At 44.3% G+C, this 27,027-nt stretch overlaps 1 protein-coding gene across 8 annotated transcripts in view; it reads left to right on the plus strand.

Moving 5' to 3' along the window:
- LOC147109494 (ryanodine receptor 3-like) overlaps positions 1-27,027 on the plus strand; it is a 506,629-nt gene that overhangs the window by 350,735 nt on the left and 128,867 nt on the right. For 6 of the 8 annotated variants that reach the window (XM_086003491.1, XM_086003492.1, XM_086003497.1 and 3 more), the window contains 4 exons: positions 2,736-3,050; positions 6,812-7,052; positions 17,638-17,725; positions 21,112-21,204. In XM_086003491.1, coding sequence (XP_085859617.1) covers positions 2,736-3,050; positions 6,812-7,052; positions 17,638-17,725; positions 21,112-21,204 — 737 coding nt within the window. Of the gene's footprint in view, positions 1-2,735; positions 3,051-6,811; positions 7,053-17,637; positions 17,726-21,111; positions 21,205-25,617; positions 25,642-27,027 lie in introns of all 8 variants that reach the window. The other 2 variants (XM_086003490.1, XM_086003494.1) reach the window with 1 other exon arrangement.

Here is a 27,027-nt window from a genome sequence, read left to right on the forward strand (position 1 = left end):
TTATTGCTGCACCCAAAAATCCTCACCCAGTTATACATTTTCTTTTTGTTTCAGTTTAATCATGTTTCAATGGTAGATTCTACCAAAAGAATAATCCAATTGGTTGAGACCAGGGGAATGTAGTGAATAAAGCTGAAGGTTCAAATGAACCGTTCAGCAGCTTTTATGCCAGAATCTGCCACTGAACCCCTCATGTCTTTGTGACCTCCAGACTTGACTAGTCCAATGCTCTTCTGGCCAGCCTCCCATCCTGCATGCTCCGTAAACTTCAGTTCATCCAAACCTCTGCTACCCACATTCTATCTCGCACCAAATCCCACGCGCCCATCACCCCTGTCTTTGCTGTCCAACCTTGGTTCTAGGTACCCCAACGCCTCAAATTCAAAATCCTCATCCTTGTGCTTAAATTCATTCATGGCCTCTCCTCTCCCTATCTCTGGAATCTCCCAAGCCATGAATCCCCTCTAAAACTCTCTGCTCCTCCGACTCTGACCTCTTGTGCATCCCTCCCTCCATTTGCCCCTCCATTGGCAGCTGTTCCTTCAGCCACCAAGGCCCCATGTGCTGGAATTCCCTCCCTAAACTCCTCCACCTCTGAAGGTTGTCAACTATGGATGTATTCCTGGAGGTGTCATCACATGACATCCTGCCTCCAATTGCCCCGCCCAGTCAAACAGCCGTTTTTTCATCTCCAATATTTTCATAACTAATAAATAAAAGTATTCAAAGAAGATGCCCCAATGATTTTTCTTCTGGGTTACTCACAGCAGTGTCCAGGAAATCAATCTTTAAATTTTGGAAACTCTGCCTCTGTTTTGACCAAGGAAGAAGATGCTGCCAAAGTCATAGTGAAAGAGGAGGTAGTGGAGATATTGGATGAGATAAAAATTGATAAAGAGGAGGTACTAAAAAGGCTGGCTGTACTTAAAGTAGTTAAGTCACCAGGACCGGATGGGATACATCCTAGGATGCTGAGGAAAGTAAAGGTGGAAATTGCGGAGGTACTGGCCATAACCTTCCAATCCTCCTTGGATACGGGGGTGGTGCCAGAGTACTGAAAAATTTCAAATGTTACACCCTTGTTCAAAAAATTATGTAAGGATAAACCCAGCAACTACAGGCCAATCATCTTAACCTTGGTGATGGGGAAGCTTTTAGAAAAGATAATCCGGGACAAAATTAAGTCACTTGGGCAAGTGTGGATTAATTAAGGGAAGCCAGCATGGATTTGTTAAAGGCAAATCATGTTTAACTAACTTGATGAGGGCAATGTGGTTGATGTGGTGTACATGGACTTCCAAAAGGCATTTGCTAAAGTGCCACATAATAGGCTTGCCAGCGAAGTTGAAGCCCATGGAATAAAAGGGACAGTCGCAGCAAGGATATGGAATTGGCTAAGTGACAGGAAACAGAGTAGTGGTGAACGGTTGTTTATCAGACTGGAGGAAGGTACACAGTGGTGTTCCCCAGGGGTCGTTACTCTGACCAATGCTTTTCTCGATATATATTAATGATTTAGGCTTAGGTGTACATGGCACTATTTCAAAATCTGCAGATGACCCAAAACTTGGAAGTATAGTGAACAGTGAGGAGGATAGTGATAGACTTCAAGAGGACAGAGACAGGCTCATGGAATGGGCGGACATGTGGCAGATGAAGTTTAACGCAGTAAAGTGCGAAGTGATGCATTTTGGTAGGAGGAACGAAGAGGCAATATAAATTAAAGGGGGTGCAGGAACAGAGAGACCTAGGGGTATATGTGCACAAATCATTGATAGTGGCAGGGCAGGTTGAGAAAGCAGTTAAAAAAGCATACGGGATCCTGGGCTTAATAAATAGAGGCATAGAGTACAAAAACAAGGAAGTTATGATGAACCTTTATAAAACACTGGTTCGGTCACAACTGGAGTATTGTGTCCAATTCTGGGTACTGCACTTTAGGAAGGATGTGAAGGCTTTAGAGATGGTGCAGAAAAGATTTACAAGAATGGTTCCAGGGATGATGGATTTCAGTTACGTGGATAGACTGGAGAAGCTGGGGTTGTTCTCCTTAGAACAGAGAAGATTGAGAGGAGATTTGATAGAGGTGTTCCAAATCATGAGGGGTCCAGACAAAGTAGATAGAAAGAAACTGTTCCCATTGACGGAAGGGCCGAGAACCAGAGGACACAGATTTAAGGTAATTGGCAGAAGATCCAAAGGCGACATGAGCAAAAACATTTTTTACGCAGCGAGTGGTTATGATCTAGAATGCACTGCCTGAAAGGGTGGTGGAGGCAGACTCAATCACTGCTTTCAAAAGCGAATTAGATAAGTACCTGAAGGAAAATAAATTGCAGGGCTACCGGGAAAGGGCAGGAAAGTGGGACTAGCTGAGGTGTTCTTGCAGAGAATCGGCATGGGCTCGACAGGCCGAATGGCCTCCTACTGTGCTGTAACGATTCTATGATTCTATTCTATGAACTCCAGGAAAATTCACCTCCCTTTCCTCCTTTGGGACCCTCCTTAAAAACCATCTCTTTGACCAAGCTTTTGGTCACCCTACCTAATATCTCATCCTTTGTTTTGGTGGTCATTTTTTTTAATATGCCTCTGTGAAGGACCTTAAAGTTTCTATGTAAATGCCAGTTGTTGCTGAAGAACATTCTTTATTTCAATATTATGATCTGTTTCTTTACTAATACTGGATGCTGTATATATGAAGGGAGAGAATGACACTTTGTTTGCTTTGCTAGTTCTCGGCTTGCCAGACACTGTCGAGGAAGTGTGCCCAGAGATGCCTCAACTAGATGGGTTAATAAAGGATATCAATGATACAGCAGAATCTGGAGCTAGATACACCGAGATGCCTCATATTATTGAAGTTATTTTGCCCATGTTGTGTAATTATCTGTCATATTGGTGGGAAAGAGGCCCTGAGAACAAACCTGATGGGCATTGCTGTACTGTCGTCACCGCTGAGCAACTTAGTGTAATCTTGGGGAACATCCTGAAAATATTGAACAATAATCTGGGCATTGATGATGCTTCCTGGATGAAGAGACTTGCAGGTAAGAATATAATATATTTTTTGCAGCACTCTTTGAATACGTGAATTTTCCTCACGGTGTTCTACCTTTCTATGCAGCCTTTAGATGCACCCATCCACTTTGTACTCATGGAAGTAATAGATCTGTTCTGCTGTGATGAAGCCTATAAATCTATGTACATAAAATGTGATGAATATTAAATACTGACCAATTTATATCACACATCACTTAGTAGTGGAAGGATATAGTTATATTGCCAATTTTAAATTGACACAAAGTGGTTTTGACTGCATACCCATCTGACAGTGCCTTGATCTGATTTCTGAGTGCACGAGAAAGAAAGAGCTTGCTTTGCTATAATGATTTTCAAATCCTCAGGACAACCCAAAGCACTTTACAACCAATAAATTTGGAATGTAGGAACAGGAGTAGGACATTCAGCCCCTCGAGCCTGTTCTGCCATTCAATTAGATCATGGCTGGTCTGTACCTCAACTCCATTTACCCGATTTTGCTTCATATCCCTTAATACCCTTACATAACAAAAATCTATCTATCTCGGTTTTGAGGCTAAATCTTGGATGAAGGGACCGAGTGTACTGTAGCCAAATTTGCTGATGATACAAAGATAGGTGGGTTAGCAAGTTGTGAGGAGGACACACAGAGTCTGCAAAGGGATAAAGAGAGGTTAAGTGAGTGGGCAAAGATTTGGCAGATGGAGTATAATGTGGGAAAATGTGAGGTTATCCACTTTGGAAGGAAGAATAAAAAAGCAAATTATCATTTAAATGGAGTGAGACTACAAAATGCTGAGGTACAGAGGGATCTGGGGGTCCTAGTTGAATTATTATTATTATTATAGTACATGAAACACAAAAACTTAGCATACAGGTACAGCAAGTAATTAGGAAGGCTAATGGAATGTTGGCCTTTATTGCAAGGGGGTATGGAGTATAAAAGTAGGGAAGCTTTGATGCAACTTTACAGGGCGCTGGTGAGACTGCACCAAGAGTACTGCGTACAGTTGTGGTCTCTATATTTAAGGAAGGATATACTTGCATTGGAGGCAGTGCAGAGAAGGTTCACTGGTTTGATTCCTGGGATGAAGGGGTTGACGTATGATGAAAGGTTGAGCAGGTTGGGCCTATATTCATTGACGCTTAGAAGAACAAGAGGTGATCTTATTGAAACATAAGATTTTGAGGGGGATTGAGAGGGTGGATGCTGAGAGAATGTTTCCCCTAGTGGGGGTAACTAGAACTAGGGGACATAGTTTCAGAATAAGGGGTCGCCCATTTAAGACAGAAATGAGAAGGAATTTCTTCTCTCAGGGTCGTGAATCTTTGGAATTCTCTACCCCGGAGAGCTGTGGAGGCGGAGTCACTGAACATATTCAAGATGTGGAGATGCCGGTGTTGGACTGGGGTGGACAAATGTAGGAAGTCACACAACACCAGGTTATAGTCCAACAGCTTCAATGACGAAGGAGCAGCGCTCCGAAAGCTTGTGATTTCAAATAAAGCTGTTGGACTATAACCGAATATATTCAAGGCGGAGATTGACAGACATTTGAACTACAAGGGAATCAAGGGGTATGGGGAGAGAGCGGGAAAGTGGTGTTGAGGACAAGATTGGATCAGCCATGATCTTATTGCAGGCTCGAGGGGCCGATTGGCCTACTCCTGCTCCTGTTTCTTCTTATGTTCTTTTTGAGGGAGAGAGTTCCAGATTTCCACTACCCTTTGTGTGAAGAAGTGCTTCCTGGTATCACCCTGAATGACCTAGCTCTAATTTGAAGGTTATGCCCCCTTGTGCTGGACTCCCGCACCAGAGGAAATAGTTTCTATCTACCCTCTCAAATCATTTAATCATCTTAAACACCTCAATTAGATCGCCCCTTAATCTTCTAGACTCAAGGGAATACAAGCCGAATCTGTGCAGCCTCATAATTTAACCCTTTTATGCCCCGGTATCATTTTGATGAATCTACGGTGCACCCCCACCAAGGCCAATATACCCTTCCTGAGGTGCGGTGCTCAGAACTGAACGCAGTACTCCAGATGTGATCGAACCAGAACTTTATACAATTGAAGCATAACATCCACCCTTTTGTATTCCAGCTCCCTTGAGATAAAGGCTAACATTCCATTAACATTTTTCAATACTTTTTGTACCTGTCCACTAGCTTTTAGTAATTTATGTGCATGAACCCCTAAATCTCTCCGCTCCTGCACAGTTTCCAGCTTCTTACCATTTGGAAAATACTCTGATCCATCTTTGTTAGGTCTCAAGAATTACTTTTGAAGTGTAGTCACTTTTGTTTTGTAGGCAAACAAAGCAGCCAATTTGCACATAAATAGCAATGAGATAATTGACCAATTAATCTGTTTTTGGTGGTGTTGCTTTAGGGATAAATTTTGGCCAGGGCACCTGGAGAACTCCCCTGCTCTCTTTTAATAGTGCCATGGGATTTTTTGCATCCATCTAAAGGGCCTAGGTTTAATGTTTCATTCAAAAGACAGCACCTCCGGCAACGCAATGCTCCCTCAATACTGCATTGATGTGTCAGCCTAGATTACGTGCTCAAGTCCAGGAGTGGGGTTTGAAGTCACAGTCTACTGACTCAGACATAAGAGCGTTACCACTGAGACAAGGCTATTACTTCCACTAAAGCCAAGTACTGTTGGACCCTGACCCTCACAACACTTTGAACTGGCACATGTTGCAGTATAATTCCAGCCTGGTGCAAAATGCTACATTTGGGCCTCCTAGGAACTTTTGGCATTTTGCATGGAATCTTTTTTAATGTTACAAGAGAATGTTCTCTTCCCTATGCTCTCCTAGCATGAAAATGTGGCCTCCCTGGAGTGGAACTCTGCACATGCATATAACTCCTTTGTGGCTGGCATCAGTGCAACCTGCATTGATGTGCAGTCAGCAATATAACTCTGGTCCATTGGCTACATATCAGGCTGAAACCAGCAGCTGGAGTATAACCCACGTGTCCGAAACATGTGACAGACTAGAAAATTCTGTGAAGCTTAATTGGATCACCAGTCAAACCAGAGCAAAATGCAGAGCTGTGGGTGCATAACAGTCAGAGCAGATCTATTCCGAGAAGAGTTCAGCATAATGCTGTGTGATGTTTTCTTTTGCTCCAGGAAAGTTGCAGAGAGTTTGATCTTTCTGCTTTCGCCATGAGGGTGATGAGGCCATCTGGGCTGTAGCCCACCCATGAGCTTACCTCACCCCTTTATGCAAAGTCAAATCATAACGTATTTCAATTTTGCCACCAGTGCATCATGAGCAATTCAGGACTTTAATTAATCTGATAACTCAGGAAGAAAGGGGCTTTTTGTGGGGTGGGGGGGGGTGGGGAGCAGGGCATCGAACATTGTGCTGGAGAAAAATTAGCTGGACGTCAGGACCATCGAGGTAAAAAAATTAAGAACTTTTCCACAGGCTTTCCTGTGCAGCATCCTTTTGTGGTGGGCACTGAGCAACTGAAAGATTACTCGGGTAGTCCAGCCACATTAGGGGGAGCAGGGCTAATTACTGTAAACAAAAGTGCCCTAATCAGCCTTGCACACTTTAGGTGTACAATCCCAATGTGTTATGTGTTGGGCAACTGCACTGAGCCACGATAGGCACATTGGGTGTGAAGCAGGCCTGATGCGCACCCAATTATATGCAGAGTCGGCACCCAATGTACATCCATCATCACATCACTGAGCCCATGTTTATGTACCACATCAACTTGCTGTTTCTCTCTGTACTCTCCAGTGTATGCTCAGCCAATCATTAGCAAGGCTAAGCCTGAACTGCTGAAAAACCAATTCATCCCAACCCTGGAGAAACTGAAGAAGAAATCAATAAAGGTTGTATTAGAAGAAGAGCAGATGAAAGCAGAGGGCAAGATAGATTTCCAGGAGACTGAGCTGCTAATTCTGGATGAGTTTGCTGTTCTCTGCCGCGATCTCTATTCCTTCTATCCAATTTTGATCCGCTATGTGGATTACAACAGGCAAGATTACCAACGTGATTCTTAAGTCGCACGTTCTTGTGAAAACTGTTTCCTTTTTTTTTAGTGATGTTCTGTGGGATTGTTTTGGATTAAAAGCAAAGAGTTCGGTACTTGCAGCTGAAGCACATTTCTTTCATGACGCTCCTCCCCACCCCCATCTCTCCCCCTCCTCCCAACTTGGTGAATGGGTATGCTGATGAACTCCAAACCATAATGTTTTTTTCACCTGTTGGCATTAGTACGAAACTTGGACCATTATTAGTTCTGCTGGATGTGTTGTTTTGGGACAGGGACACATTCTGCATTGCTGAATCCAGGGACCCACGCCTAATCAAGAATGCTGGTGTGTAGCTTCCAGCACCAGTGATATGTATGTAGTCAACACTTGTGGCTGGAGCTTAGCCTTGTTTTTGCCAATCACTCGCCAGCAACTAGATGGGATCCTGTAGGGGTAGAGTGCTGTTGTGTCTCCACGGATTCTGCCCCATTGTAGCAGCTAGTTACACAGCTTCTCCATTGTATGACACAAAGTGCATTCATGTGTCCGGTTGCGAGCAATCACCCATGTCCCATCCAACATGGCCCGTCCCTATTTGAAAATAAAAATTGTCCTTCCTTTTCTTTTTCTTCCATCCTTAAAATTCTTCATCTTCATTCTCCTTGCAGTCCCGCCCTCATTCCTTACTTCTCTCTCCTATCCTCACCGACCCTTTGTCCAACTCCTTCCTGCTTGTTTCCTTTTGCTTTTGATTTTTACCTACGCCCTTTTCCTTCTCTTGTAACCCTTCTGTTCCTTTTTGCTCTCTCTCTTTCCCCTTTTTGTGCAATTCTGCCCTCTGCCCTTGGGCCAGCGGTCTTCCCCTCCCTTCCCTTTTACGCCAATACATTGTTCCAAAGCCCATTGATGTTTTCAGGCTCCTTTTCTGACTCGGACCTGGAATCCTGCACAAAACCTTTTGTGAAGTTTCCATTTATATTTATGCAGAACTCCAGGCACAAGTGGAAAGAGGGACCTGAATAAGTCAGTGTGCATGGAGAAAAGTGGGACGAGACTGGGGAAGGGGGAACCAGCAGCTTGAGGATGAAATCTATGGCCAAGTCCCAGGACAGCGAACCGTGGGAGGATGGGATGGGGGAGGGGAGGGTGGGCAGCAACATGATCCAAGGCGTGAGACAGAAGGCAGGAGTGGGTCCTTGTGCTGGAAGCCAGGTGAAGGTCTGGCACTCGATTTATCGCATCTAATGACACAGATCAATCCGAACGATGATTTACTATGGATCAATTATATCCCAAAAAGTGGGACTTCACCAACCGACATTTTTAAAAAAATGGAGAGATTATTTTTATGTCCCATGATAACTCAAGATATCTCCTAAAATTTTATATTGTTTAAAAGGCAGTTTATGGCTCCCCCATAACTTGGTGATTTTTATCCAGCAATTAGCTGAGCTTTGCAGAGCAGGAAGGTTTTATCCACAGACTGTGCTGACTTAGTTGATCTCAGAAAGGGCGGCCTCCCGCATGTAATGATCAGTAACCTGTCATTCTGGAATGGTACACTAGGTGGTGCTGTATGTATATACGAGTGGGCTACCCACGATGCACTAGGCTACCCACAAGGCAGCAGTCAAGATGGAGGACTCTACAGATACTGTACCTAGTCCACATGTGCTCAATAAAGTGTCTAGCAAAAGCTAGCTGTTCTTAATAAAAACGACTAGTTATTAATGAACATAACATGGTACCAGGATTGGTAAGATATGCTGAATATTGTGCAACGCGACATGGAGAATTTCAAGCCACCAGAGCGTTTGAAACTCACAGGAAATGTCGACTACAATTGGCAGACTTTTAAACAACAATTCGAACTCTACATTGCTGCCATCCGGTACGGTACGAAGCCAGATGCAAGGAAAATAGCGTTGCTGCTCACGGTTGCAGGCCCACAGGCGATAGAGGTATTTAATACATTTGTATTTAATCCAGAGGAGAACAGAGAAAAATTAGACGATGTGCTAAAGAAATTTGATACACATTGGCCTAGAAATTCATTGACGCCACTTTTGGGGCGCTAAAGTGGGGCGTCCGCTAAAGTTTGCGGCCACCGCCAAATCTATGCCACTTCTCCGATATTCATTAGCTTCGCCCTACTAGTTCGGGCGAGCGCTAAAACTGCTGCTGGACGCCTCTCTTTGGGCGCTAAGCCGGAGGTGGTGATCGATAGTGCCGAGGCCGGGCGCAGCGCAGGTGCGGCCATCTCGTGATTGACAGCAGACACCCTGGCGCCGGCCAGCTCTTAAGGGGGAAGGGTCGACTGTGTCTGCTGCCACGCCCTGGATAGTGGAGCCCTCCAGCTAGGCCTGAACACTGCTGCTGGACCCAAATAGCGCCTGAAGACATGGAGAAGGCCCGTGAACGTGCGCAGCGCTTCTCAGAGCGTGATCTGAGTGTGCTGCTTGCTGCTGTGGAGAAGAGGCGCCATGTTTTGTACCCGGACAATGGCAAGAAGGCGACGGTCCGCGTCTACAGGAGAGCCTGGAGGCATGTCGCCAGCAAGCTGTCAGCCAACAGCGACGTCCCCAGGACCGGTGCCCAATGCCGCAAAAAGTTAAATGACCTCACACGCATTGTCAGGGTGAGTACCCTTTCCAATGACCTCCTCATCCTTGCATGTGCACCTCACATTATGGGCAAAGGGACCTGAAAGCTCTAATGGCCAGCCTTCATCCAGCAGCTATGGGACAGGCATAAGCATCAATTGCACATTCTGCACTTAACACACTGGCCAAGCTATTCCACCATGGGAGGCAGTGCACACCAGATCATGGCGACACACTGGCCAGGCTATTCCACCATGGGAGGCAGTGCACACAAGATCACGGCGACACACTGTACTTAGAGGCCGTCCTTTCTCTTGCAGGCCAAGCTGGCGAATAATCGCAAGAGCCGGACTGCGACCGGGGGAGGCCGACCCCATATCCAGCCACTCACCGACCTGCAACATCGCGTGGAGCGCCTCATGGGTGGCCGGGTGATTGGGCCCGTTGCATGTGGAGATGCCGACCCTGTTCTGGGCAGCAATGGTAAGGACATCACCTTTTGCACCTCTCTCGTCCCACTTGCGCATCAGATCTACATCCTTTGCCACTGTCCGACCAATGCGCTGAATGCCACCACTCATGCATCCCGCACTGACGCCCTCTCCTCACTCTAAAGCTACTCTTGTAGATGGTCAAGAGGAGGTCCCTCAACTTGCCAGTGACAGACCCTCCGAGGAGGAGCAGGAGGAGGAGCAAGAGGAAGGCAGCCCATCAGGGGAACCCTCAGCCGCGGCCACCCAGGCCAATGTAGGGGACACGTCTTCCCTGGAGGGCAGCGTGGCGGAAGTGTCGAAGGGGAGGGGAGCTCCTGGGACCTGCGTGCTGCAGAAAGGCGGGAGGGGGGTGGAAGCTCGGCGGCCTTCTCCCCAGAGGGGGGATGCGTCGGAGGGGAGTCCAATTGCTGGGCCCAGTGGCCTCCAGCAACGCAGGAAGGGTCGGCCAGCTCGGCGGCCTTCTCCCCAGAGGGAGAGTCCGGCCTCCAGTCAGGAGATGCTGTTCGCCGAGGAGATGGAACGCCTCCAAGACTTGTCCGCGGACTCGGAGCGCCGGCACACGGAGCTCATGGCGGCAGTGGCACGGTTGCCTGAGTCCATCGATTCCCTCTCTCGGAGTGTGGCCGAGTTCGGGCCCTTAGAGGCCACCAGTCGGGCGGAATACCGGGCAGATCTGTCAGCGACTGGCCAGGTGATCAGTGGTGCCATCCAGTCACTGGCTGCTCTGCTGCGGTCAGTGAACAGGTAAACACGGGCACTCACTGCTGCCACACTCGCTGTGTCAGCCAGGCATCGCCAGGGCACCCGGCGTGCTGCAGCAGCACAGCGGTCTGTCCCTCGGCAGATTGGTGCGCATGCTGCAGTGCTGGCCCGTGCGAGTGCCAGTGTCTCAGGCGACCAGCGAGCGCCTGCCATCCGCCAGCTTGCCGCCATTCCTCCAGCCGCCGCTGCCAGGAGCTGCTGCAGCGACTGATGCTGGCCAGCCACAGCTGCAGCAATCAACAGCCGCCCGCTCGACAGCCAGACCTCGACTAGGCCGACCCCCAAGGGCTTCTGCCGTCACGACATGTGCCCCTCAGGAGCCTGCCCCCAGCCTTGCAGCAGCCAATGGCCTTACTTTGAGGCGGAGCAGCAGGGCGGGCAGGGGCCACCCAAAGATGGCCAAGGCATCGCCCTAGTGGGCCAAATAGTCGAATGTGTGGCCATTTGTGTTTGTTTCTTGAGGCCGAGAATTGGATGTTTGTTTTTTGAAGGCCGATGATGTGATGTTTGTTTTTGACGAAGGCCGAGAATGACGGCCATTTTAGTTGCCCTATTTTGTTAATCCTCTCCAGGTTGTGGGAGCGAGTAATGTGTTTGAGTGTTTTTTGGGGGTTTCGTCTGTTTTTGCTTTTCATGTGGGAAGGGCCCAGAGTTTGTACAATAAAGCATTTTATTTATTCACATTGTCCATGTTTGATCTTTGAAGTGTTTGTTGCCTTAACCGGCTGAGGGCTTGCGGAGCGGCTGCAATCATGTTCTATCATTGGCACAAGCCATTCCCTGACAGGGGGCCTAGAAGTGACGTTCAATAAGCCGCCGACGGGCGGCCCTTGGACCTTGTGCGTCCCTCCTGGGCTGGTACTCCTCGTCCTCGTCGTCCTCATGCTCCTCCTGCTCCTCCTCCTGAGGTGGTGGTCCAACGTGAGGTGGCAGTGCCTGAGTCCTGCGGATAGCCAGGTTGTGCAGCATGCAGCAAACGACGACGAATTGGGAGACTCGATCCTGCGAATACTGGAGGGCTCCCCCGGAGCGATCGAGACAGCGGAACCATTGCTTGAGCACGCCGATTGTTCTATGAGGTTCCTCGTCGCTTGATGGCTCTCGTTGTATGCCTCTTCAGCAGGGGTCGTGGGCGCGCGGAGCGGGGTCATGAGCCAGGTATACAAAGGATAGCCTTTGTCCCCGATAAGCCATCCTCTTGGGGGAGGCTGTGCCTGGAACATGTCAGCCACAGTTGTCTGTCGCAGGATAAAGGCATCGTGGCTGCTGCCTGGAAAGCGGGCATTGACAGCTAGGATGCGCTGCCTGTGGTCACACACCAGCTGTACATTGAGGGAATGGTAGCCCTTCCGGTTGCGGTACTCCTCGGCATGCTCAAGAGGTGCCCGCAAAGCCACATGCGTGCAGTCAATGGCGCCCTGCACCATGGGGAAGCCCGCTATTCTTGCAAACCCCACTGCACGCTGCTGCTGCTTGTCCAGGGTCATGGGGAAGGAGATGAATTGATGTCTCCTTCTGAAAAGGGCTTCGGTCACCTGGCGGATGCAGCAATGCATGGCGAACTGGGAGATGTTAGCGATGTCCCCAGTAGCGGATTGGAAGGAGCCGGAGGCATAGAAGTTGAGAGCCACCGTCACCTTCACTGCCACCGACAGAGACGTCCTGCGCATCAGCTGTGGCTGCAGATCTCTCCGAAGCAGCCGGCAGATGTCTGCAACCACCTCCCTTCGGAATCGCAGCCTCCTAACACACATCGCGGCAGACATGGTCAGATAGGAGGTCTGCTGGCGGTATACCCTGCGTGGGTAAGGCCTCAGTTGGCGACGCCTGTTGCCCCCTCTGCGTCTAGCCAGGGCTGCCACTCTCTCACGGCGTCTGTAAGCCCTTCTGGCATAAGGCTGAAATTCAGCATTGCCACCCAATGCAGCCCCCATTATATGCTGGCAAACACTGAGCTCTGAATGAAGGCAAAGATAATTGGTAAGCTCTGGCCTGAGCCAAAAATACCTGTCCAAGTGTTGGTCCAAACCAGTAAACTCTCCTCCTTGGTCTCTGTCCAAAAAACCGTTGCACAAGAGTGAATGCTGCAAAATGGCTGGCCTTTATACTGCTGGGTAAGTGCCCTTTAATTTGCGCTCCCTGCGGCCCGGCTGGCCTGTGTACCGTTCCACTTCACAGTCGCTCGGGCCGCCCGGCGCACAATGGGCCGGCGCGAGTGAAGTTCCGGTTTGGGGCGCACAAAGGGCGTTGCACTATTAAATGACGTCATGATCTGCGCGCGCAGCAGGGCGCGCGCTAAGACTTTGCGCTGGTGCTAAATGTGTCCTGAAGTTGGGGAGAGGCACAGATCACGCTGCGCCCGGGCGATAAGCGCCTAGCGTTCGAGATCTACTCCTCCTAAGGCGCTAACGGCTGGCACGCCCAACTGAATTTCTAGGCCATTGTTCTCCCAAAAAGAATGAAACCTATGAGAGGTACATCTTCCGTTCTCGGACACAGCAGCAAAATGAGACTTTTGATAGCTTTTTGACTGATCTGAAACCACAGGCATGTAATTTCTCTGAGCTGAAAGCATCCATGATTCGTGACCAGATTGTGTTTGGTATTCATGATAAAAAAGTCAGGGAACGTCTGTTGAGAGAAACCGAACTAACATTGGAAATTGCTGTGAAAATATGCCAAGCTAGCGAACTAGCTCAAAAGCATGCCAAGACTTTCAGTGAAATCAATGATGATGCGATTGCAGTAAGTGCTGCTGTGTCCTACAAGGGGAAGAAACATGGGCAGAACAGAAGTGAAAAGCAATCGGAGGAAGGAATTTTAAATTGTAAACGCTGTGGTTATAAACACCAGTTAAAACAATGTCCAGCGTTTGGAAAAATGTGCACAAAATGTCATGGAAAGAATCACTTTGCCAAACAATGCTTTTCAAAAGTAAAAACTAAGAAAGGGCAACGAGTTAATGTAATTGAGGACACTGATTTAAGTGAGACATGTTTTGTAGGAATGGTGTCATGTGACAATATCAAAAAGGATACAGAAAATGTGCAGCCCTCAGGAATTAACAATGCTGAACATAAAGTTAATGCAGTAAAAGAGGACAAATGGATGATCCCACTGCAGGTAAATGGAGCATTAGTTACATTGAAACTAGACACTGGGGCAAAAGCAAACTTAATCAGTATGAGTGACATTAACAATATGAAAGAAAAGCCCAAAATACAGAAAAAGTCAGTACTACTGAAGGACTATAATGGACAGAAAATAGATAGCTTAGGTGTATGCAGAATTAAAGTGACAGTCAAAGACAAAGTGCATCATCTCATGTTTTCTGTTGTGGCTGAAGGACTTGATTCACTACTAGGTGACAAAGCTTGAGGACTTAGAACTGGTCAAGAGAGTCTACCGTATAAACTGTGCCATAAGCAGACCAGATGACTCGGTGGATTCTGTCGTGAATAATTTCCAGGATGTGTTCAAAGGATTTGGAGTTCTACCATTCACTTACAAGATCCAGCTAAAGGAGGATGCTCAGCCAGTGGTACATGCTCCACGAAGAGTTCCAGCACCCCTGCGTGACCGGCTCAAGAATGAACTGGACAGAATGACCACGCTAGGAGTCATCAGGAAAGTCGAAGAGCCAACAGACTGGGTTAACTCCATGGTATTTGTAAAGAAAAAGAACAATGATCTAAGAATATGCATGGATCCAAAGGACTTAAATGCAAACATAAAACGTGAACACTACCAGATTCCCAAGCGAGAAGAAATCACCAGTGAAATGTCAGGTGCCAGATACTTTACAAAGCTCGATACCTCACGGATTTTGGCAACTAAAACTGCATGAAGAGAGCACCAAATACTGTACCTTCAACACACCATTTGGCAGGTATTGTTTCCTCAGAATGCCTTTTGGGATAATATCTGCATCTGAAATCTTTCATAGAGCGATGGAACACATAATTGAAGGTCTGGAAGGAGTTCGGGTCTATGTTGATGACATCATCATCTGGGGCTCCACACTGAAAGAACACAATGAGAGACTGACTAAAGTGCTACAGGGCATACGCCGGAATGGACTGAAGCTCAACAAAGCCAAGTGTCAGTTTGGCGTCCAGGAAGTCACTTTCCTAGGAGATAATCTATCTGGTAAAGGAATAGAGCCAGATATGGAAAAAGTAAACGCCATACTCAAAATGCCCCGACCCACTGACAAAAAAGGAGTGCGATGCATCATGGGGATGATAAACTTCATTGGAAAGTTCATTCCTAACTTGTCAGCCAAGACAGTCTGTCTGCGAGACCTGCTATGTAAAACAAATGAGTTCGCATGGACAGAAAGACATGAACAAGAGTGGATGAACCTCAAAACAGTGCTGACAACCACACCTGTACTCACCTTCTTTGACCCAACAAAAAGAATCAAAGTGTCAATGGATGCATCAAAAGATGTCCTAGGTGCGGTCTTGCTACAAGCAGAGGGTGAAGATTGGAAGCCTGTTGCCTATGCCTCCAGGTCTATGACTGATACTGAGTGTCGATACGCCCAGATTGAAAAGGAATGTCTAGGCTTGGTAGTTGGACTAGAAAAGTTTCATGGCTACATATATGGACTTCCCACCTTCACAGTTGAGACAGACCACAGCCCACTGGTTACCATCATAAAAAAGAACCTGAATGAGATGTCTCCAAGGATTCAATGACTCATGATGAAGCTGCAAAGATATGACTTTGAACTGATCTACACACCAGGCAAATACATAGTGTTAGCAGATGCACTATCCCGAGCACCCACAATGAGTCATGTGAGCTCTACTGAAGAAGACGTGGATGTTCATGTGAATATGGTCACTGCTGCGCTGCCCGTGTCAGACACAAAATCAAAGCAAATAGCAGAAGAAACAGTAAAAGATACAGTATTACAAACAGTAATAGAGAACATTCATCATGGTTGGCCAAAAGGTTCCTGTCCAAAATATTTTCACATAAGGTCAGAATTGAGTGTCGCAAGTGGACTACTACTAAAACAGAAAAGAATAGTCATTCCACAGGCTCTACGTCAAGACATGCTCAAAATGATTCATGAGGGACACCTCGGAATTGAAAAATGCAAAAGGAGAGCAAGAGACACTGCTTATTGGCCTGGCATAAATAAGGACATTGAGAACATGATAGGCAAATGTGAGACATGTCAGAAACACCAAAACAAACAAGCAAAGGAACCAATGATAGTAGCTGACATACCAACAGCAGCATGGCAAAAGGTTGGTATGGACCTTTTTCATTTAAATGGTAAAGACTATCGAATAGTGATTGACTACTATTCTAACTATCCTGAGATGGCGCTGCTCTTGAGCACCACAGCAAGCAGTGTCATAATGCATGTGAAATCCATCTTCGCCAGACATGGAATTCCCAGGATTACCGTTAGCGACAATGGTCCGTGCTTCAACTGTAAGGAGTGGCAACAGTTTGCAGCACATTATGACTTTCAACACATCACATCCAGTCCTTTGTATGCTCAGTCGAATGGTAAGGCAGAGAAAGGTGTTCAAGTTCTCAAGCAGCTACTGAAGAAAGCGACAGAAAGCAAGTCTGATCCTTATCTCGCCCTGCTGAGCTACCGAGCCTCACCTTTAGACTCTGGTTCTTCACCTGCTGAACTCCTAATGGGTCGCAAGTTGCGTACCACGCTACCCTGCTGTGCAAAAGAAAAGCAGAGTAAGGAACTGAGACAGAGACTTCAACTGTTAAAACTGAAACAGAAATCACATTATGACAAGTCATCCAAAACTCTGAAACCATTGACAAGGGATGATGTTGTCAGGATTGAGGATCCAGATGCATAGAACAGGAAAGCTACAGTTCTTGAGGAAGTAGGACCAAGGTCATACACTGTTAGAACTGAGGAAGGACAGATTCTCAGGAGGAACCGCCGTTCCCTCCTAAAAACACAAGAGATTATCGAAGAGCAAATCGATGACAATGCCGCAACTGAATCTTGTCACTCACCACCAGAACAATCTAACACAAATACACATACAGGCTCTCATGAAAACACATCAGACTTACCTGTGCTGAGAAGATCTACACGTGAAGTTAAAAAGCCTGATAGACTTGATCTTTGAGTACAAAGAAAACTACATTGAAAATGTATTGACTGTTGAAGATGTTTATGTTGTTATTGATTGATACTGATTTTGTTTAACCTCAAAGAAAGGGGGATGTAATGATCAGTAACCTGTCATTCTGGAATGGTACACTAGGTGGTGCTGTATGTATGTAAGAGTGGGCTACCCACGATGCACTGGGCTACCCACAAGGCAGCAGTCAAGATGGAGGCCTCTACAGATACTGTACCTAGTCCACATGTGCTCAATAAAGTGTCTAGCAAAAGCTAGCTGTTCTTAATAAAAATGACGAGTTATTAATGAACATAACACCGCAGTTCACTGTCCTGGGACTTGGGCTATGCATTTCATCCTCAAGCCACTGGTTTCCCCTTCCCCAGCCTCATCCCACTTTTCTCCAGCAAGAGAAGTACTACATTTGGCTTCAGCTCTCCTCGGTTAGGATGGGGAAAGTCCCACACCTGATCACTATCCATTGTGTTCAGATATCTATTGTGTTCAGATAACAGATAAATAGACATTCTACTGAGTTAAATTGGGGCTTTTCAGCATCAGGATGTGAACAGTCTTTTCCAACTATCATGCTTTTTTTTCCAGGGCAAGATGGCTAAAGGAGCCAGATGCAGACGCTGATGAGCTATTCCACATGGTGGCTGAGATTTTCATCTTGTGGTGTAAATCACATGTAAGGAATTCATTTACAAACTCATCTAAAAACTAACTTTAAAAATATATTTTAAAAATGAAATAATTCTTCACAGACAAAGAGTTATGAAGTTTTTGCACATTGAGTTTTATTGAGCCGTTCTTTGTTGCAGCCAGTTGGCATTCCCGTGTCCTGCTTCATGGTTTTAGTTCACTTTGTTTCTAGGGCTTCGCTAAATAGTTCTTGCCTGCTCAGCACCGAAGTCCACTCCAGAAAGTGAATCCTCACTTTCTACAAACCAGAGTGTGACTTTATATGCACAATATCTAGTAATGTCAAGTAGCCCAAGACTAAAGCAGAAACTCTTGTTACTGTAATTAGCTCACTGAACTGAGATGAGCTGACTTGTGTTCAGGACATCCTACTGAGTTAAACTAAAGACTACAACACAGGTTTATTAAAAATAAAAAGCAGATAGCAGCAGAAAATCAATGCAGCAGATTTTACTTGATTATAATACACTTCATTTCTTGATAATAAAAAAAATAATAGATGCTATTTATCTTACTAATACTTAAGCTGCAGCAGCATCCATAACATAAAACTTGTATGTGAGATTTCAACTAATCATTTTTGGAATATCAAGACTCAATGTCGATGGGCTCATGTGAACCAAGCATATCTCTGCCTGGCCAAGGAGCAGTCAATCAACCCCTTTCGTCCTGTGGCCCCTCCCCTCGCCAGCATGACCAAGTTACTTGAACTCAAAGCAGCCCTTCACAAATCCAATCAAATATCAGAAGATGCAAAGTTTTCTGGGCTGGTTTTTGTGTGGACCAATGCTAACTCTAATAGCGCACACTATTAGGAACGACAATATGCATGTGTAAGATTCAGACCTGTGATAGTCTGCCTTAGGTTTGAAGTCTCTCAACTGTCGAGATGGTGGCTTACAGTCATTGGCCCTAAAAAAGGCAGACTGTCCCTCTATGGTACTTCCAGATATATGAGAGTAATGTTGATTCTCCCTCAATCAGATAACTTAAACTTGAAGTTAGTAAAATTAAATACATAGGCTTGGAGTTTCCGCTTGATTGCATTGACTTTTTTCGGGGCAATTTGCCCAATATTGGCTTAACCGGCGCAAAAGATTGTGTAATTTTAAGCGCAAATTGGATTCAGCGCAACTTGAGTTTTCGCGATCTTTTGCGTCGCCCACAAAACTGGCCACACCTCCATGGTGAATTAATCACCATTGGGAGTTTCTGTTAATTACCCTTGTTTGCAGGCCTTTGAGGAGGTTCCAAAAATTAAGGTGGATCTTTTGGGCGCAAGGACACTAATAGGTACATTTTAAAAGGTTTCGAATGTAACTAGAAAATAGTTCTTTATATTTTTTAAAAGTCATTTCAGTCATTTAAAATCGAGTTACTCATGGGTGGTGGATTAACAGTGTGATTAAAAATGCTTATTTTATGTGATAAACCCATTTTCAGCTGCATTAATCAAACTTTACCAAGTTACCACGACTAAATATATCAAGGAATATTTTTTAAAGCAACATTTTTTTTTTAAAGTCACATTTTAAAACGTTGCCTGATTGCGCTGGTTCATGGCAGATTTTGCATTCGCCGATATGCAAATAGGTTTGAACAGAAACGCGGGGGGGAAGAAGAACACTTTTCAGAACTGGAGCAATTTTGGACACAATTTGCACCAGAATCGTTGATTGCACCCAAAGCAGAAACTCTACCCACAGTCTTTCTTTGGCTTGAGATATGACTGCTCTCCCTATCGGTCACAGGAACAAGGAGCAACTGAAAATCTGAAGAAATTTAGGTTCACTGAACCAATTTTTCAGTCATTTTTTTCTGTGACTAGATTTGAACTGCTATTAGTTCTCATCTTTCATTAACGGAACCAAAGCAACAACCATATGAAGAAAGGTTGAGCAGGTTGGGCCTATACTCATTGAAGTTTAGAAGAATAAGAGGGGATCTTATTGAAACATATAAGACAGTGAAGGGGCTTAACAGGGTAGATGCAGAGAGGATGTTTCCCCTCGTGGGGAATCTAAAACTAGGGGGCATAATTTCAGAATAAGGGGGCGTCCATTTAAAATGGAAATGAGGAGGAATTTCTTCTCTCAGAGGGTCGTGAATCTTTGGAATTCTCTTCCCCAGAGAGCTGTGGAGGCTGGGTCATTGAATATATTTAAGGGGGAGATAGACAGATTTTTGAACTATAGGGGAGTCAAGGGTTATGGGGAGCGGGCAGGGAAGTGGAGGTGAGGCCAAGATCGGATCAGCCATAATCTTATTGAATGGCGGCACAGGCTCAAGGGGCCAAATGGCCTACTCCTGCTCCTACGTCTTATGTAGATAAGTAAGGAGGCTTTGGTGGTAAAATACTGGATGCTGAAGCTGGATTATAGGTTGGACTGGCATTCAAGTTTGGCTAATTGGGGAAAATATCCTGTACTTCACTGAGGTAAAATCAGCCCCCTGCTGTTGGCTGGGGATTTAAAACCCTGTCGTAAATATAATTATTTGCAGCAAAAATTAAAGATGTCTGTAAAAGCATATTATAACTTACAATTTATATTAATCTAAGTGTAGATATTTAGTTTTTAAATCACACTTTTGATCATTGAGATTAGTCTCATCCCTTATAATGTACTATATATCTGAGGCAGGGTGCCTGTGTTCAATTGGAGTGATTAAAATGTATGCAATTAGTGTGCTGGAAACTAATCATAATAGCTACAGACCAACCAGTTGAAAGATGCAGCCAAGTCCCTTTGAGATACAGCTGTTGGTTTTAGCTACATCACTAGATCCTTCCAGTGTTAATTTTGTATTTACATTTAGGCATTAACTATTCAGAAATATTTCAATAAACTATAATGGAATTAGTAATCGTTGGTGCATGCTGATCAATGTCTGGTTTTATATGTGTCCCTCAGAGCATTGAAGAAACATCGATCTGCCAGAGTCCTTTGCAGCGGTATATTTCTTAACTTTAAATTGTAATTGTGTGCTTTCATTTTTAAAAAATAGATCTATACTAATTTTTTGCGATAGGTATTTTGGTGAGGTGGCTAAGCATGGAAGAGGAGACCATCAGACTAGGTTCATTTAAGCATATTCTGTAAAAGCTTGCCCTGTACATAAGAACTGGTGTGAGCAGGTTGTAGGCATTGATAGTTGAGGGCAGCTATTACCAAAGGACAGTGCATTGAAATCCTTATGAACCAATTATTGAATGGGGTTATTGGACAGAACACAGTGAGCATTGTGGTGACATTATCAATTCCAAAACAGTCACAGCTAGCAGAGTAAAGATAGTATAATGTTAGCAGAGAGTACTTGTGTGTAACTTCACTGATCTGTCGGTTTCTCTCAATACAAATATCTGTTTTATAGAATTTCAAACGAGAGGAACAGAACTTTGTGGTTCAGAATGAAATCAACAACATGTCTTTCCTGACTGCAGATAATAAGAGCAAGATGTCCAAGGTAAATGTCAATAGCGTGTTCCTTAACTTGCATAATATATACACTGGGTATAATACAATACATATTTCTGAGAATACTTTTTACAATGTCATGATATAGTCGCCAAGTGTAGAAATTATGCAACATAGAGTTAATCATAACTCTGGTATTGAGATTGGATTCCATAATGTAAAAATTCTCTAATCAAATATACAGTAATGAACACTCTTTATATTACCATGACTTCATGCAGTGAAAACTTTGATGTGAAGTTATTTGTTCTGCTTCATAATAACAGGTAAATTAAAGATCTGGTTTAATACAAATGCTGGCAAGAGAAAGGCAATGGAAAATGAACATCTGGTTTATTGAACTGCTGAGCCCACACAGTCAATTTAATTATTGTTAAGATTAGAGTTGATTGGGAGAGAGAGAGGTGACATCTTAAGTGATGTACTACAACTAATATGTTGGAGGGGGGGGTTTCCCCTGATGGAAAGACATGCCCAGTGCTACACTGAGCCATGTAGACAAGGTAGTAGATGGGATGGTGCAATTGGCCATAACATAGAAACATAGAAGATAGGAGCAGGAGTAGGCTATTTGGCCCCTCGAGCCCGCTCCACCATTTAATGAAATCATGGCTGATCATACAAATTCAGTACCCTGTCCCTGCTTTCTCCCCATTTCCCTTGATCACTTTAGCCTCAAGAAATATATCCAACTCCTTCTTGAATATAGTTAATGAATTGGCCTCAACTGCCCTGTGTGGCAAAGAATTCCACAGGTTCACCACTCTCTGGGTGAAGAAATTCCTCCTCATCTCAGTCCTAAATGGCCTACCCCTTATCCTTAGACTGTGACCCCTGGTTCTGGACTCCCCCGCCATCGGGAACATCCTCCCTGCATCTAGTCTGTCTAGTCCTGTTAGAATTTTTAAAGTTTCAATGAGATCCCCTCTCATTCTTCTAAACTCTAGCGAATATAAGCCTAATTGACCCAATCTCTCCTCGTACGTCATTCCTGCCATCCCAGGTATCAGTCTGGTGAATCTTCGCTGCACTCCCTCCATGGCAAGAACATCCTTCCTCAGATAAGGCGACCAAAACTACGCACAATACTCAAGGTGTGGTCTCACCAAGGCCCTGTACAACTGCAGCAAGACATCCTTGCTCCTGTACTTGAATCCTCTCGCTATGAAGGCCAACATACCATTTGCCACCTTAACTGCCTGCTGCACCTGCATGCTTATTTTCAGCGACTAGTGCACAAGGACATCCAGGTCTCGTTGCACTTCACCTTTTCCCAATCTATTGCCGTTCAGATAATAATCTGTCTTCCTGTTTTTGCCACCGAAGTGGATAACCTCGCATTTATCCACATTGGGCAGATGCATGGCAAATGCAGTATAATCACCCAACCTGTCCAAATCGTACTGGAATTTCTCTGCATCCTCCTCACAGCACACATGCTCACCCAACTTTGTGTCATCTGCAAACTTGGAGATATTACATCTAGTTCCCTTGTCTAGATCATTTATACATATTGTGAATAGCTGGGGTCCTAGCACCGATCCCTGCTGTACCCCACTAGTCACTGCCTGCCACTCGGAAAAAGATCTGTTTATTCCAACTCTTTGCTTCCTGTCTGCCAACCAGTTCTCTATCCAAGACAATACCTTACCCCCAATCCCATGTGCTTTAACTTTACATGCTAATCTCTTATGCGGACCTTATCGAAAGCCTTCTGAAAGTCCAAATACACCACATCCACTGGTTCTCCCTTATCTATTCTATCAGTTACATCCTCAAAAAATTCCAGTAGATTAGTCAAGCATGATTTACCTTTTGTAAATCCATGTTGACTTTGTCCGATCCTGTCACTGTTTTCCAAGTGCTCTGCTATTACATCTTTTATAATGGACTCTAGCATTTTCCCCACTACCAATGTCAGACTTACCGGTCTATAATTCCCCGTTTGTTCTCTACCACCCTTTTTAAATAGTGGGGTTACATTAGCTATCCTCCAATCCATGGGAACTGTTCCAGAGTCTATAGAATTTTGGAAGATGACCAGCAATGCATCTACTATTTCTAGGGCCACTTCCTTACGTACCCTGGGATGTAGATTATCAGACCCTGGGGATTTATCAGCCTTCAATCCCGTCAATTTCCCTACAAATACTGATTTCATTCAATTCCTCCCTCTCATTAGACCCTATGTTCCCCGACATCTCTGGGAGTTTATTTGTGTCCTCCTTTGTGAAGACAGAACTAAAGTATGTATTTAATTGGTCTGCCATTTCTTTGTTCCCCATTATAAATTCCCCTGATTCTGACTGCAAGGGACCTATGCTTGACTTCACCAATCTTTTTCTCTTCACATATCTATAGAAGCTTTTACAGTCAGTTTTTATGTTCCCTGCAAGCTTACTCGCATAATCTATTTTCCCCCTCTTAATTAATCCCTTTGTCCTCCTTTGTAGAATCCTAAACTGCTCCCAATCCTCAGGTTTGCTGCTTTTTCTGGCCAAATTATATGTCCTCTCCTTGGATCTTATGCTATCCCTAATTTTCCTTGTTAGCCACGGTTGAGTCACCTTTTGTTTTATTTTTATGCCAAACAGGGATGAACAAATTCTGTAGTTCATCCATGCGAACTTTAAATGTTTGCCATTGCTTATCCACCGTCAACCCTTTAAGTAACGTACCCCAATCCATCCTAGCCAACTCGTGCCTCATACCATCATAGTTTCCTTTATTTAAATTCAGGACCCTAGTCTCTGAATCAACTACTTCACTCTCCATCTTAATGAAGAATTCTATCATATTATGATTGCTCCTCCCCAAGGGGCATCGCACAGCAAGATTGCTAATTAATCCTTTCTCATTACATAATACCCAGTCTAAGATGGCCTGATCTCTAGTTGGTTCCTTGACATATTGGTCCAGGAAACCATCCCGTATACACTCTAGGAATTCCTCCTCCACAGTATTGTTACTAATTTGGTTAGCCCAATCTACATGTATATTAAAGTCACCCATGATAACTGCTGTGCCCTTATTGCACGCGTCTCTACTTTCCCGTTTAATGCCATCCCCAACCTCAGCATTACTGTTTGGGGGACTGTATACCACTCCCACTAACTTTTTCTGACCCTTGGTATTTCTCAGCTCTGCCCATACAGATTCCACATCATCAGAGCTAATATCCTTCCTTACTATTGTGTTAATCTCTTTAACCAGCAATGCTACCCCACCTCCATTTCTTGTCCTTCCTGAATATTGAATACCCCTGGATGTGCGGCAGTCAAAATTTTAAAAAAAAAGACAAATATCAGACCTATATTACTTTGGTGTGCAGAATGTAATCTTTATTTAGATATTAAGTTAAGAGCTCCTGACTAGTGTTTGGGGTTGTTCAATAAACAGGACATTGTTTCCTCCATTTGCTAATGGGGAAAGTTACTTCATAGTGCTGTATATTCAATGAAATTTTGCTGAAAGAGAATTGCGATTTGCTCTTTTTACAGATAATAAATGTTAAAAGATGTATAACTGAAATAATTTTCAGATTTTAATCATTCAAAGAATATAAAAATGTGTTAATCGGAAACAAAATGTTTGTATTTATAAACCAAACTTAATTGAGGCTGGTTGCTATGACCAGCTATCCAGTATTATTCATCAGGACAGACCAGTGACTAATCATTTAGAAATGGGAGATAAATGGTCATGGCAAATAGCTGGTTTTTTATCAAAGCAATATCGGGTATGAGTAAAAGTAAATTTCTTTTTATTTTTTGGACCCGAGACCAAATGCATCATAAACTGCTGGGCTAGTAGCCTTCTCTGTCTGCTAATTGGGCAGTCTCAGTAAAATTCCTTATATATCAGACTCCATGGTACTAGTTTTCCAAATTGGTTCAAATTGGCAATCTTACTGAGAAAGGCTCTAAGGATGGCTGGTGCATTAAGTGGAAAAATGAACACAAACTAAGACAAATGCTCTTCTAAGGTTGGGTTTAAGGCATGTTGTTGTAGGAGCTTTATTCTGCAAACATCTATCCTATATCTGACTTGGAAGTCGCGATGGAGCAAAAATGGAAAGTTTCATTCTCAAATGCTAACATCTCACCTCTTAGGCACAAAAAGGTCACGAGAATAGAAACTGTATTATAAATAGTGCATTTAGAGTCCCACGGGTTAACTTTTTGCATTAATGTACAGCATTAAAAAAATCCATTGCAGCCCAATTAACAGTCAAGTTGACATTCTTAATCTCTTTTTGCTTTTAACACAGTTAGATCAATATTGAAAGTTAAAATGTGTGAAATGTACATCTCTGTTAACGGTTTTAATTATTTAATGTTTTACTTTAACTTATTAACATTCTTGTATTCATTTATTTTTCCCTGTGTTTTCCTCTTCAAAGCAGTGTAAACCAGTTGTCCAAAAGGTTAGACTGCATGATTGTGTCATCATGCAAATAGCTCCACAGCTGGCTTGGCAACTTCAGTTGTTATTTTTAAATGATCACATTCACAGCATATGCAGTTCCCTGAATACTGTACGATGCCCATTGTCTGAAGGCTAACTGTGCTTGTCATAAATCGTACAGCTACTGAGAAGAATGTGCAATATACAGCAATATAGCTTTCAAAGCATAGATTCTACGCAAAGTATATAGAGGCTAATAGATAGATGGCAAGTAACAAGGCAGTAAATTCAATCAAGCAATTCGTTTATGAATGTTAACAGAACCCCAAGATTGAACTGCTGCCTTAAACTCATTGGTTTATTTATTACATTTTTTGACTGCTCTGTGGTAAGTGTAAGAGTAATAATTTTACTAAGCTAGGAGCTGAAGGCATCTAATGTCACTTGACTGGTATTGTAGATAATACCAGTTCTTTATTTTTCCAGAAAATATGTTGTACACTACATGTTATAACGCTGGAGAACACCATTGAAGGAAATGGATAAATTGAGTTTATCCTTTATTTAAAGCTTTAATCAATTGTGCAAGTAAAATGGTGTATGGGTTATTATTGTTCTCAGGTGGTGACATTGGCTAGATGATATACTGAAAAAACACATCACAGGGCAGGATGAAATTTGAGATTTCATGTGACCTGCTTGGTTTGTCCCTCTATTGCTTTAAGGTGGGTGGGACGTTCTCCTTTGTACTCTAAAGTGATCTGTTGTAGGAATTGACGAACTCCTAACTAATAACTGAGGTCGACTCAGGAGATCAATCAAACAGGTCTTTAATGTAAGACTAAACGAGTTCAAACAGTTTGATGAGATAGATACAGGAGAGCCACGAAAACAGGTCTTAACAAGATGGAGATTCCACGAGGACTGCCTGGGCAGTCACGTGGTTTGCGACGTGACGTCATCGCGTTTGCCCGCGTTTTCCTGCGCTCTTAAAGGGGCCACGCCCCGTGCATACAAACACTATATACAAAACAAAGTAATGTCTAACACAATGGTACAGGCTTAGGCTGGTGTTAGAACATCGTTAAAGGGAATTATGTACAGTTGCCCAGAGTCAAGTGGCTCTGCCACACTGTCCTATTAACTAATGTGATACTATCAGATATCATTGTGAGCTTGAAAACCCAGTTGAGGCATAGGCAGTCCACCAAGAAAGTTGAGGCTCGGCCACTGAACAGAAGACCTGGAGGAGGGATTTTAACCCAACTTACCTGGCGGGAACGGGGCAGGGGTGCAGTTAAAATAGCTGTGCAGAGTCTTAACACCCTGTTCCCAGTTGATTTCCACCCACCCCTATCTTAACTGGGCCCTCTTTCTAGATGGGCGAGACGTTTGCCTAACTCAA

Source organism: Somniosus microcephalus, chromosome 12 (assembly GCF_052327205.1).
Source record: "Somniosus microcephalus isolate GS21.2 chromosome 12, FLI_Smic_1.0, whole genome shotgun sequence".
Lineage (NCBI taxonomy): Eukaryota > Metazoa > Chordata > Chondrichthyes > Squaliformes > Somniosidae > Somniosus > Somniosus microcephalus.